At 42.4% G+C, this 13,827-nt stretch overlaps 2 protein-coding genes across 3 annotated transcripts; one reads left to right on the forward strand and one right to left on the reverse strand.

Annotated features, from left to right (window-relative positions):
* Positions 1-5,161: 5,161 nt before the first annotated feature.
* LOC125515045 (cyclin-C1-1) lies at positions 5,162-9,433 on the forward strand. Its single transcript, XM_048680462.1, has 9 exons — positions 5,162-5,335; positions 5,444-5,550; positions 6,509-6,548; positions 7,106-7,150; positions 7,767-7,888; positions 7,988-8,102; positions 8,200-8,244; positions 8,804-8,951; positions 9,039-9,433. Exons 1-9 carry the CDS (start codon positions 5,181-5,183, stop codon positions 9,156-9,158), a joined length of 897 nt encoding a protein of 298 aa, XP_048536419.1. The 5' UTR covers positions 5,162-5,180; the 3' UTR covers positions 9,159-9,433.
* Positions 9,434-9,655: 222 nt separating this feature from the next.
* Positions 9,656-13,534, reverse strand: LOC125515046 (E3 ubiquitin-protein ligase BRE1B-like). 2 transcript variants are annotated; one of them, XM_048680465.1, is made up of 8 exons: positions 13,130-13,534; positions 12,214-12,484; positions 11,930-11,999; positions 11,592-11,657; positions 11,257-11,322; positions 10,753-10,844; positions 9,954-10,197; positions 9,656-9,855 (listed from the first exon to the last, which is right to left on the reverse strand). In XM_048680465.1, the coding sequence occupies exons 2-7, from the start codon at positions 12,424-12,426 to the stop codon at positions 9,955-9,957; spliced, it is 750 nt and encodes a 249-aa protein (XP_048536422.1). In that variant the 5' UTR covers positions 12,427-12,484; positions 13,130-13,534; the 3' UTR covers positions 9,656-9,855; position 9,954. The 2 variants fall into 2 exon arrangements, with proteins under 2 accessions (XP_048536422.1, XP_048536421.1); XM_048680464.1 differs by having other exon boundaries at positions 10,753-10,853; positions 13,130-13,531.
* Positions 13,535-13,827: the final 293 nt, after the last annotated feature.

The raw sequence follows: 13,827 nt of genomic DNA on the forward strand, positions 1-13,827 counted from the left end.
ACTAAAAGAAGCCCCCAAAGTAAAATAATGGGCCAAAAGAGTTTCGAGCCATCCACGAGGGTGGAGGGCACACCCCCTGCCTCGTGGATGACTCGGAGACCCCCCCTGACGTGAGACCGACGCCAAAAATTCCTATAAATACAGAAACCCCCGAAAAGAAACCTAGATCGAGAGTTCTGCCGCCGCAAGCCTCTGTAGCCACCAAAAACCAACCGGGACCCTGTTCCGGCACCCTGCCGGAGGGGGATCCGCCACCGATGGCCATCTTCATCATCCTAGCGCTCTCCATGACGAGGAGGGAGTACTTCACCCTCAGGGCTGAGGGTATGTACCAGTAGCTATGTGTTTGATCTCTCTCTCTCTCTCATGTTCTTGATTTGGCATGATCTTGATGTATCGCGAGCTTTGCTATTATAGTTGGATCTTATGATGTTTCTCCCCCTCTAACTATTGTAATGGATTGAGTTTTCCCTTCGAAGTTATTTATCGGATTGAGTCTTTAAGGATTTGAGAACACTTGATATATGTCTTGCGTGGGATACCCGTGGTGACAATGGGGTATTCTATTGATTCACTTGATGTATGTTTTGGTGATCAACTTGCAGGTTACGTGACCTTGGGAATCTATGCATAGGGGTTGGCACATGTTTTCTTCTTGACTCTCCGGTAGAAAGTTTGAGGCACTCTTTGAAGTTCTTTGTATTGGTTGAGTAGATGAATCTGAGATTGTCTGATGCATATCGTATAATCATACCCGCGGATACTTGAGGTGACATTGGAGTATCTAGGTGACATTAGGGTTTTGGTTGATTTGTGTCTTAAGGTGTTATTTTACTACGAACTCTAGGGTTGTTTGTGACACTTATAGGAATAGCCCAATGGATTGATCGAAAAGAATAACTTTGAGGTGGTTTCATACCCTACAATAATCTCTTCGTTTGTTCTCCGCTATTAGTGACTTTGGAGTGACTCTTTGTTGCATGTTGAGGGATAGTTATATGATCCAATTATGCTATCCTTGTTGATAGAACTTGCACTAGTGAAAGTATGAACCCTAGGCCTTGTTTCGAAGCATTGCAATACCGTTTGTGCTCACTTTTATCATTAGTTACCTTGCTGTTTTCATATTTTCAGATTACAAAAACCTATATCTACCATCCATATTGCACTTGTATCACCATCTCTTCGCCGAACGAATGCACCTATACAATTTACGATTGTATTGGGTGTGTTGGGGACACAAGAGACTCTTTGTTATTTGGTTGCTGGGTTGTTTGAGAGAGACCATCTTCATCCTACGCCTCCCACGGATTGATAAACCTTAGGTCATCCACTTGAGGAAATTTGCTACTGTCCTACAAACCTCTGCACTTGGAGGCCCAACAACGTCTACAAGAAGAAGGTTGTGTAGTAGACATCAAGCTTTTTTCTGGCGCCGTTGCCGGGGAGGTTAGCGCTTGATGGTATATCTTTAGATCTTGCAATCGAATCTTTTAGTTTCTTGTTTTATCACTAGTTTAGATTATAAAAGAAAATTAAAAATGGAATTGAGGTTGCCTCATATGCTTCATCTTTTTAATGTCTTCCATGAAAATAAGGATTCCGATAATTGTGCCAAAGTGTTAGAAGAAGAATGCATTAAAATGTTTGGCGCTAAATCTTTGAATGATGAGCATGATTGCAATGTTGTCAGTATGAATTCTTTGAATATCCATGATGCTAATGACATGCAAAGCCACAAGCTTGGGGATGCTATGTTTGATGAAGATGATATTTTTAGTCCCCCAAGTTTTGATGAGCAAAATTAGTATGATGATAGCATGCCTCCTTTTTATGATGATTATGTTGATGAAAGTGGTTTTGGAGAGGTCATGACTTTATTTAGTGATGAATCCACTATTTTGGAAGAGGTTCCAATTGATTATGAGAACAAAGTTGCTATATATGATGATTATTGTGATGACATGTATGCTATAAAGAACAATGATAACCATGAAACTTGTCATCATGATTTTAACTTTCAATTGGATTATGCCTCATATGATAGTTATTTTGTTGAGTTTGCTCCCACTATTGTGAATGAGAAGAATTTTGCTTATGTGGAGAGTAGTAAATTTTCTATGCTTGTGGATCATGAAAAGAATGCTTTGTGTGTTGCCTACATAGTTGAATTCATTCATGATGCTACTGAAATCTATTATGAGGGAGGAATATCTGCTCGTAGGAATTGCAATAATATCAAGTTTCCTCTCTATGTGCTTAAAATCTTGAAGTTATGCTTGTTTTGCTTTCCTATGCTAGTTGATTCTTGTTCTCATAAATTGTTTGCTCACAAAATCCCTATGCATAGGAAGTGGTTGAGACTTAAATGTGCTAGTCATATTCTTCATGATGCTCTCTTTATGTTTCAATTCTTATCTTTTATGTGGGCATCATTGAAATCATCATGCCTAGCTAAAAAGGCATTAAAGAAAAGCGCTTGTTGGGAGACAACCCAACATTTACCCCTACTGTTTTTGTGTGTTCACATGATTGAGCTATTGTAGTAATCATGTTTTATAACTTTTGTCTAATAAAGTGCCAAGTAAGACCTTTGGGATGATCTATGATGATAGTTGATTTGATCATGCTGAAAAACAGAAACGTTTGCGCCCAGTAGATTAGTTTTAATGTTTAACAGATGCGCGATAAAATACTGATTGTTTTGCAGAGGATTAATAAACAAATTTCCTAGGACTTCCTAATTTCTAAGGATTTTTGGAGTTACAGAAGTATTCGAAATCTCCAAATTGCTACAGACTATTCTGTTTTTGACAGATTCTGTTTTCTATGTGTTGTTTGCTTATTTTGATGAATCTATGAGTAGTATTGAAGGGTATCAACCATGAAGAAGTTGGAATTCAGTAGATATTACACCAATATAAATAAAGAATCAGTTCACAGCAGTACCAAAAGTGGTGATTTATTTTCTTATACTAACAGAGCTTATGAGATTTTCTGTTGTGTTTTGTGTTGTGAAGTTTTCAAGTTTTGGGTAAAGATTCGATGGACCATGGAATAAGGAGTGGCAAGATCCTAAGCTTGGGGATGCCCAAGGCACCCCAAGGTAATATTCAAGGACAACCAAGAGCATAAACTTGGGGATGCCCCGGAAGGCATCCCCTCTTTCGTCTTCGTTCATCGGTAACCTTACTTGGAGCTATATTTTTATTCACCACACGATATGTGTTTTGCTTGGAGCGTCATTTTCTTTTATTAGGATTTGCTTGCTGTTATTTAGAGTAATATTTTGCATCTTTTACTTCAATAAAAAGGTCAAGTATAGCCTTTACCATGCTTATTTTGTAATTCCATATGTTGTTGTTTTAAAAACAGAATGTTTGCTGTTATGTTTTGAATATTTGTGAATAGTGAGAACATGATAAAATCTTAAATTTTTACACAATGAGAAACAACAAATTATCTATAGTGTGATGATTTTTCAGAATTTTTGGAGTTAAAGAAGTATGATTCCTCTTGCATTCTTTACAGACTATCCTGTTTAGACAGATTGCTGTTATGATTGCATTATTTGCATATATTTGCTTGTTTAATGATTCTATTTAAGGATAGGAGTGTTAAATATGCAGAGGCAATTAGTAGGCAATGTTAAATAATAATTTTAGTGATTTGCTACAGTAGAGAATGATAAGGTTTAGCATTGATTTATACTTGCGGTACAATCTTTAGGGTTAGGCCATGTCCAATGCTGATCTTCGAATCACTCGTAATCATCCGGACCGCACGGTCTGGACTTGTTTTACCATCTAGTACGATCCTACATCAGTCCATTCGGAGGTCTGGATTCTCTTTTTCCCGTAAATCAGAGACAAACTGGGTGTCTGCGGGCGTCCGGATCGTTGCCAAGCCCGCGTCTGACTAATCTGGCCCACGAAAACACCTTTCTCATGCCCGCTAGCATTCCCGCCCGAAGCCAGCTGCTCACATTCATGTTGGCCCAAAGCGGACGCGATTGCTCATTGGAGCCGACATAAATGTGGCTCATCGGCCAAGAGGGCCGCCCGCTGATTGCCTGCTACACATGTCTTCTCTCCGCATTGAAACGGGATCCATATGCCCACGTACTTCCATTAAACCGACACATGTGTCGATGAACCTACTCCGGCGTCCCGAGTGTCACACGTCTATTCCTGTGCCGACGAGCATTAAACACCTCTCTAGCTGGCTCATCGCATCCCCCGCTATATAAACGTGCTCAAGCGCCAGACAAGAAGCACACCTCACCTCCGGTATCTCCATCTCCTCCTTGCACAACACCCCATGGCCTCCGTCAAACAGAAGAAGTTCTTCAGCATTGCAGCTGCTTGGGTTGCCCGGCGAGCCAACCCAGTGCAGGTTGGCTTGCCTCAAACCCTCCGAATTCGGCACCGCCACCATTGCCATCGCCACCCCCTCCTCGCCCGTCCAGGCTGGACAACGCCGCCTCTCGGCAAACGCATCGCGATTGATGTCGAAAACCCGTTAGGCAAGTGGGTAAAGAAGTCATGCCGACGGAGGCCAGCATGTCCGCGTCCACCACGGATGGCGAGGAAAAGTAGATCATGGGAGGCCACCACCGGTTGGGTCCCAGGAAGGCCACCGCCATCGCGTCGCCGGTTTACACATTCGGTGTCTTGCCCGATGAGCGGGGATGTAGACCACGGCGACTGTCTTCCCCCGCCCCAAAACCAATTCTGATACGTGATTCATGAAAGCGAAGGGAGGCTATTCTTCCTCTCTCGCTTAAGCATAACCCTCCTGGTACCTGGTGGTCCATTGAGCGGGCTGCTAGACATGGGGAAGACATGTCGTGGGAGCGGGGTCCGCCATGGCCGGGCTTGGACTAGTTTTATGGAGCGCGATATTGTTTAGTAAAAATATGCCCAAATGTTTTCGTCCAGTTTGTATGAAAATCGTCCGGCTTGCATATAATTCGCCCAGTTTGTTTAAAAAAAGTTTGAAATATATGCAAGTAGCGTTGGATGGCCGGGACTGATCTTCCCTTTTTCACGGACGAATGCAGAAGGAAATTTGCGGGTGAGCATTGGAGATGCCCTTAGCCTTTTTTTTTCTAGGGTAGGCCGCTAGCCCTTGGGTATTGTGGCAGATCTTGGACTCAGTTGGGCTTCGAAGCTTGGGCCATGCCGGTGCGACTCGCGGAACAGGCCCGGTGCCCCTACCTCCTCCTCTCCGAACCCCGAGCTCCCACAAGAACTCCACCGATTCCGCCGGCGGGACTCCTGTCCGGGATACGCCGATCTAGAATGGCGGCCAACTTCTGGACGTCGTCGCACAGGTAAAGGCGCCGGAACGCGCACCCTCTCTCGGCCGGTGTAGTACCGCACCATGTTGCTCCGTGAATTTTGAGCTGCTAATTCGGTGCGCCATGACTCCGTGCGAGCAGCAAGCAGCTGCTGGACCCGGAGGATGTGGACGTGGTGCCGGCGAAAGACCGGGAGCGGGGCGTCACGCCCGTGGAGTTCCGCCTCGTCAAGATCCACATGTCCTTCCGTGAGCTCCTCCTCCGCCGTCATCCCCATCCTGTTTTCTTTTGCTCTCTCTAATCTCGTCCGTGCATATTAGCAGTAGTCTGTTTAGTTTATAGCAAGCCTTAAAATGTGTACATTTTGGTGTAATTACTGTTGGGATGGGGTGCTGTGTCGCGAAGCATAGGACAATTGGGTGCCCCTACGACGGATTATAGAATTGGCGATAAACCCGCCCGGTAATAGATGTGGATTTTATAGCGTTTAATGTGGCAACTGTGGTTTGTTTTGAAGTTTGGAAACTCCAATGTTTGGGATGACAGTTGTATGGTGCGCAACCATACCCATGGGCGTACCGTGACATGTGCCTTTGTAGCATAAATTCGCCATAACGCGTGGTGAACATTTCCCTACCATTTCTGCTAAAACAAATATCTCACAGTCACTGTTTTTATACCGAATGGAGAATATCTTACAGCCTTCTCATTCTACTTGAGCAATTTCGCTGACGCAAGTTATGCATTTCTTATTTTGTCAGTAACTAGCACAACCTAGCTATAAATTATAAGTAGTAATCTAGCTATATGTATAAAAATGTAAAAAGAAGTAGCAATTTAGATTTTAGTATGCACTTAAATTCACTCCATTCGAGTTGTAGCAGTCACGGGGTAAATACCATCGTGATGATGGCAGTGAGTCACCGCTTGCTTTGGTGAGAGAAGATAATAAAAATGGGGATGGACTCATTCTTTCTTTGCAGCCCACACATATAGATGGGCTAGGGTAGCCCCTAACAACATAATGTAATAGAAATATGTAACAGCATTATCTCATCTATGCGAATCTTACATAAAGCAACTAAAGAACTAATAAATCACTTTGCTGCCTGCTGGAATCCGGATGGACACATTACAATATCTTACAAGAATTTATGGGCATTCTGCATTTGTTTTTTCCTCACAGAGTGCATCTGATTATTTCAGATATATGGCGGTTGGCCCAGCAGGTCAAAGTTAGACAAAGGTTAGAGACATTGTTCCATTTCCATAACTGTACCTTTGTTTATAGTTGTGTATGATATCTGTAGACTTCAATGATCAAACAAACTTGCGCGTTTTTTGCTTTAGACCATAGCAGGATTTTCTTCTACAGTAATACGTACAGTTACATTCTTGAAGTGGGTACCTTTGTATCTAAAAAAGTTAACATATTGGCATATATATTGCTGGTTTACTACCTGAGGCACATTACATTGCTTGGTGTTATTTATTCTTTTCCTCATGAAGTTCTTATTTCTAACTTCTCTGTGGAGTTTGTTAAACTTCAAGACTGAAATAGTGATACCGAAAGCTAACTGCTTTTAAAAGGGAAAAAAATTCCAGCAGCATTCCCATCTCCTTTATATGTAGGGTGCTGCAATTTTTGTTAATGGGTGCTACTGCATATCCGTTACTCCAGTTTTTTTAATGTCTGCTACTGAATCGCTCACTTATCCAGTTTATGATATGTTGTCCATTCTCCAGTAGACCTATCTGGAATTAACTCACGATGCTGACGATCTTAAATCATTGTTATCTCAGAGTCATAGCTACTGCAATCACATACTTCAGGCGTGTCTACACAAGGTATGATTGTCTATTTAATAATAATGCATCAGAGAGAAAGAATGCCCCTCTGGTTTCTAATTTTGCTATCTGAATTTGACTATTTTGTACTAGCCAGAGAAATGAGAACATGGCATTACTTTTTAGTCTGTAATAGATGTCGTGCTACTAAGAAATTAGCAAGTATATTCTTATGATGTAAAATGACCAACTTACAGCGCAGTTAGAACAGTATACTTACTTAAAAAAAGTAAGAACAGTATGCCGTGATTGTACATGTTTAGCTATTTCTCAAAATTTTCCGTGAAAACTTGTGTGCTTCATTCAGAACTCTATAATTCACCTAGCTTCATTCAGAACTTGTGTGATTGTAGATGTGAGGTTCTTATAAACTTGCTTCCATCAGAATTGGTATGATGGCTTCAACCAGAAATCTTTAAAATTTAATTTACAAATAGTATACTTCAAGCATCAAACTCGTCTTTCTGTATTTTCTGTCAGCAAATATTGGATGTGAAGGATCATATTCATTGCCTGTTTCTACATAATTCCTTTTCTAATGGAACTTAAGCATTCAGAACTGCGTGTTTCCAGTTAAATAATAATAATTCAGAACTACGTCCGAGTCTATTTACAGAAAGAGCATGACAGAGTATGATCCTCGTTTGGTAGCACCAGCTTGTTTGTATTTGGCATCAAAGGTAGAGGAAAGCACAGTGCAAGCAAGGCTTCTTGTATTTTACATCAAGAAGATGTGTGGTGAGTCTCCTGATCATATAGATAGACCCATGCTTACCTGGAAGGCTGGAGGAGCTGCACAGCCTACTAACCATTTATTCTCCTTCCCCCAAATTGTAGGTTCTGATGACAAGTACCGATTTGAAATCAAAGATATCCTTGAAATGGAAATGAAGCTCCTGGAAGCACTCGACTATTATTTGGTTGTTTACCATCCATACCGTCCTCTTCTACAGTATGGCTTTGTTTCCCCTATCATCTCAATAGCAATGACATTTCCACTAGAATTGAAGCTTTTCTGCAATGGCACTGAGAGATGTTCTGCTTTACAGGTTATTGCAGGATGCTGGCATAACAGATCTGACACAATTTGCCTGGTAAGCATATCTTCTTGAATAAGAATGCGGTATCATATTGAGGACCGCGTGCTGCTAATCTGCCATGGAACTTGTCGTCCTTTCTAATTTTAGTCACACCGTGTACTGTTTTTCCTTTTGTGGATGGAAGCTGAATTCTGTCTTATATGCAAGAAAAGTTCTTTGATATACTTTAGTGATAGTGGTTGTTAAAATTAGCCTTCTCTTTTTTGAATCATTTTATTATGAGTGATTTTAGTCGGAGCAAATGGACTGCCCTTTTAGTGCCCCCTTTTAGAATTTGTCTGCACATGTATTTCATTTAAATGAAGAACATTTACATTCCATATGTCTGGAACATTCCTGTTAGGAATGCAGAACCGTGGGATAATACAAATGCCTCTACCGTGTTTTCCTTCTCACTTAAGTATAGTAGTACGATGAGATAAATATCTTTTATGTGGAATAGCAGGGACAACAGATATAAGTGAAAATACTTTTTATTTCTGATTTATGGGTGTATTGTATGCTCAGTCATACACGACCTATATCTATGTTGATAAGACACTATTACTTGCAGGGGCCTTGTCAATGATACTTACAAGATGGATCTCATTCTCATATATCCTCCTTATATGATTGCATTGGCCTGCATATACATTGCAAGCGTTCTTAAAGATAAGGACACAACCTCGTGGTTTGAAGAACTCCGCGTTGACATGAACATTGTAGGCGTTCCTCTGATATTTTCCCCATCGATTGGCAATTTCATTATGTCCTCATATTAACAATCGACACTCCTTTTCAACACTCAGGTTAAGAATATCTCAATGGAAATCTTGGACTTTTACGACACCTACAAGATTGATCCTCAAAGGGGCCTCCAGGAGGACAAGATCATCCCTGTGATGAACAAGTTGCCATCAAAGGCCTGAAGGCTGATCTGACACCTGACCGTTTAACCACCTTATAACGCCTATCATCTGGATTGTGTTACCCCGTAACCCTGAACATCTTCGAAGGCGAGATCCAGGGAATGCCCTGGGACTTGGATGACATAAATTGTTAGGCGATTAGGCGCAAGTTATTTAGGGGGTAGTCTGTAATACTTGGCATCTGATTTCTGTATCATCCAAAACCCAAGTGAAATTGTTTGAACCTGAGCCCTGTTTGTTGGCTTGTTCTTAAGAGTTCCTCCATTTATCTGAAACCTAGTACCATTCTGTTATGCAATCTGGCATCTCCAGCATTGACCATGTTTGCCCGTCAGAAGCCTGCGGTAGAAAGATCGGCACTCCTGTAAGCATGACAGCCGGTGACCTCACACCAGACCCAAGTGGGCAATCTACCCTTTCAGCTATGCCGCCTACAGCGGTGTGGTAGTCGACGAGCCTATCATTGATCAGGACTGAAACGTAACACACAGGGCACATCAAAAGAACACACAGATACTGAAGATGCTATCCACTGTTTTATCTCAGCTTCAAGCTTAAACTCAGTTACATAGACCAACCATCTAATGATACGTACAGCAGTCAACTTAATCAATTGTTCATCTGAGCACCTGCTACAGGTTCCTCAGCAACCATAATCTATGTGATGATACTCTTTGGCGATTGATCCGATGCTGACCTGAAAACAGATTTCACAGGAAGCTGTTAGTCCAATGGCACTGTATTTGACGAGTGTGCACAGGTGAAAAAAACTTGCAGATAGGCAGAAGGGCTCACCTTAACCATCTGAATTCGGAAGGTAAATACGATGGAAGTTGTTCCTCCTCAGGGCCTTGCGGCAGGTAGGGCATTTCTTCTGAAACTGGATGGCTTGCTTGATGCACTCTGCGCAGAAGATATGGCCACATTTTGTTGTCGAAGGCTCCACCAGCTTGTTAAGGCACACCGGGCAAGTGAAATTTGGTTCCTTTGGAACCACCACCTTAGCAGGCTCTTGGCTAATTTGCACCACATTGTTCGACTGCCGAGACGGAAACATACAATTATAGTTGAACAAAAATTGTAAGGCAGTAAGGCCAACAAGAACTGGGCACAAGGTTCAAACGCATGGAGAAAAATGGAGGGGAACTTCTACCTTGTTCCAACATATCCTCTAGCGTATTGCGTAACCATATCAATGCATGGCACCTATGCTACACAAGGTAAGATGGTCCTTGAAATTTAGCGGTTGCCAACTTGTCGGTGCAAAATTAAAATCTTTACAGTTAGCAGCTACCAAGAACAATATTAAGAGACCTATATGGCATCATCACAAAATTACACATATGAGTGTCTTATTATTTATCTATGGCTTGTAACAGAACAAGAAAAATATTGTCTACTTAAATCAAAGAACCTTCACACTCGTAGTTCACTAAAAGGGCAGGATATCTCAGAACTCTACAGGAAGGATAAAGACAAGCATATACCAAGCAGCTGCTATATACATAGAGGACAAGGTAGATAGCAGCTAAGTAGCAACTAAGCGGTGTCTTAAAGCTGTGAAAGTGTTCCCTTAAAAAATTACAGATTTTACCTGCAGGCTGGACCCTTCTTCCCTTTCTGGGGAGAGACATATCAGAGGCGCAACCCTTTGGCGTTTGTTCCACGTGTTATGAGAAGGCATAGCTGCATTATCTACATGAAACAGTACTGATTGAGTAAATCATAAAGCAGAATGACAAAGTTGTGATTAATCTAAATTGACTCGGAATCAGATAGCATATGATGAACATGTTTACATCTTGTACTTAAGCTTTCCAGATTCAATGTTCATACACGTGCATTGTCTTACAACAAACAACTGCAATGTGAAATTTGAAGAAGAAAACTTCAAACAACGAGTCTAATTCTGAGCAGCTTATGTTATGATTGCTTCCACATTTGAGAACCCAACAATATACTGTGCTGCTCACGATTTCAACAGTTCTAGACAAATCTATCAACACAAATCATATTAAACTGATGCAGAATTTATTCCCAAATTCTTCTATGTTAGAAGCTAAACATTTCTATCAAGTGCAGTATATGATAAACTAACCTTCCAGGGCAGCATCTTCATCCAGATAAAGTGGTGTCAAAAATTGACTTCTAGTTCTCCGATTCTCTGCAATGGGAAATTTAAAGAAAACGTCAAACAATGAGTCTAATTCTGAGCAGCTTATATTATGATTGCTTCCAGATATGAAAAATAGATGTCCTCATGTTATGGGTAAGAACCCAACAATGTACTGTGTTGTTCACGATTTTGACAGTACTAAACATATCTATCAACACAAATCGTATTAAACTGCTGAAGAATTATTGCCAAATTCTTTCATGTTGGAAGCCAAACATTTCTATCAAGTGCAATATATGTAGCAGCAATGAACCAACCTTCCATGGCAGCATCTTCATCCAGATAAAATGGTGTCGCACATTGCCTTATAATTCTCCAATTCTCTGCAGTGGGAAATTCGAAGAAGAAAACGTCAAACAATGAGTCTAATTTTCAGCAGCTTATATTATGATTGTTTCAACATGTGAAAAATAGATGTCCTCATGTTATGGATAAGATCCCAACAATGTACTGTGTTGTTCATGGTTTCAACAGTTCTAGAAGAATCTATCAACACAACCCATACAAAACTGATGAAGAATTTATACCCAAATTCTTTTGTGTTGGAAGCCAAACATTTCTATCAAGTGCAATATGTACTAAGTGATGAACTTACCTTCCAGGATAGCATCTTCATCCAGAGCAAATTGTGTCACAGGTTGCCCTCTAGTTCTCCGGTTCACCCCCTGCAAAATGCAAGGTAGTTTGATAAAACTGATCCATGATTGTAGATATACTCCTAGCAGGAAAATCTGAGCAAGAAGTACACTAAACACTAGTAAATGGTGCATACACAGACTCTGTTTCTTAAACGTCACCACGGACCCAATGGCATAACATTTTATTCTTGAAAAGTGAAGTGCATGATGCATCATTAAAAGACGAGGATAAGAAATTTACCGGGGGAGGCACTTGTGAAGGCGATAGGGCCTGCACTTCATCATCAAGAGCTTCCACATCGATAGGTGATGTGCGTGCACCAGGGAAGACCGAGAGCCCATGATGGTTCCCCGCCACCGGCGAGCTTGCATCCAAGTCCACAACAACTTTATCAGCAGATCCATCCAGCGATTGCCTCCTTGCGGCACGCCGTGCGCCGCTGGTATTACTCATGCTATGTACCTCTGATGCTTATACTCACCTTACCTCCCTTCAGTTCTATATAACCAACCTGAATTTTAAGAGCGTTGTCAATCTCAACCCATCGTCCTACAATTATTTGTGCACAATCGACAAGGATAACGACTTCGCATTACATGAACCCAGCCCAACCATCCTAAAAGTGGTACTATTATGTATAAATAGGTAATAAACATGCCAAAACTTTTGGTCGCAACTTTAGACTAGCTTGGCAAAGCCATTCTACAATAGCAACAATATAATAACAAAACAAAACAAAGGCTTCACCAGAAAAGGAGCAACCGGATAGACTTTTCTTCCCCCTTTTGTGAACAATCGCATTTGGGGAAGTGAATCGCAGATGGTCATAGTCCTACTACTATCGGGGCATAAATCCTAATCCTAATCCGGTAGAATCCGGTGGATAATAGCCAGGAATGGACGGAGAAAACGAGAGCAGGAAGGCATGCCCCCTAAATCCTAACCCAGACGGAGAAGATCTGTCCAATCGACGAGCAGCCCGCGCGGCGGGGACTTCGGGCAGAGTCGCGCGAGGCCGATCCAAGGATCGGCACGGCGACCGGATCAAGAACCCCTCCCCCGGTCGCGGTCAGATTCCGATCGAATCGAACGTGAACAACCGGGAGAGTCTAAGAAATACAGATCGATGGATATACAGAGAGCGATTCGCGCTTACTCGAGCGTGGCGATCGAGGGACCTGATGAGGGTTTGAGGCAGAGTCGCCCAGGCACGCACGCCACCACCACCAACCGACGAACTGGACTTGAATGTGTCTCCCTCCTCTTCGCCCGGCGTTTAAAAGGGGGGGGAGCGATGAGCGGCGCGGTTCACTCTTTTTTCCTCCCTCACCGGACCCCACCTGGAAGTCGGATCCCTTTCGTGTGGTGGGACCTTGTGTCAGGGGGTGGGGGGTCGTGTCGAGGCGGGGGTGGTCGCCGGGGATTATTTTTGGGGGGATCGGCGGCGGTGAGGCCGGCCCACACGTGTTCGCGCTCCTCGTCGCCGGGGCACGGTGGGCTGGCTGGGTAGGCCGTGGGCGTGCGCAGATGGTCGGACGAGGAGGGGAGGGGAGGGGAGGATAGCGGTGGGAAGACTTGGCGGTTGACCCAGGGATTAGATCCCACTATCCCACGTCTTATTGCGTGTGCGCAGACGTCTGCAGACGCACGTAAATTGCGCACTTGGTGCCGAAATTAGTCGATATCAGCCGCGATTTGCTTAGACTTTTACGTGTAAATAAAGCTGATGCTTGAACTTGCTACGAATATTCAGTTTAGTGTGTATGTGAATTTTAAATTTTAAATTTGCTAACCACATGTCCCAGGTGGTATATTCAGTTTAGTGTCTGAACTTGAAAAATTTCACTAAACTAA

This window comes from Triticum urartu, chromosome 6, assembly GCF_003073215.2.
Source record: "Triticum urartu cultivar G1812 chromosome 6, Tu2.1, whole genome shotgun sequence".
Taxonomy (NCBI): domain Eukaryota; kingdom Viridiplantae; phylum Streptophyta; class Magnoliopsida; order Poales; family Poaceae; genus Triticum; species Triticum urartu.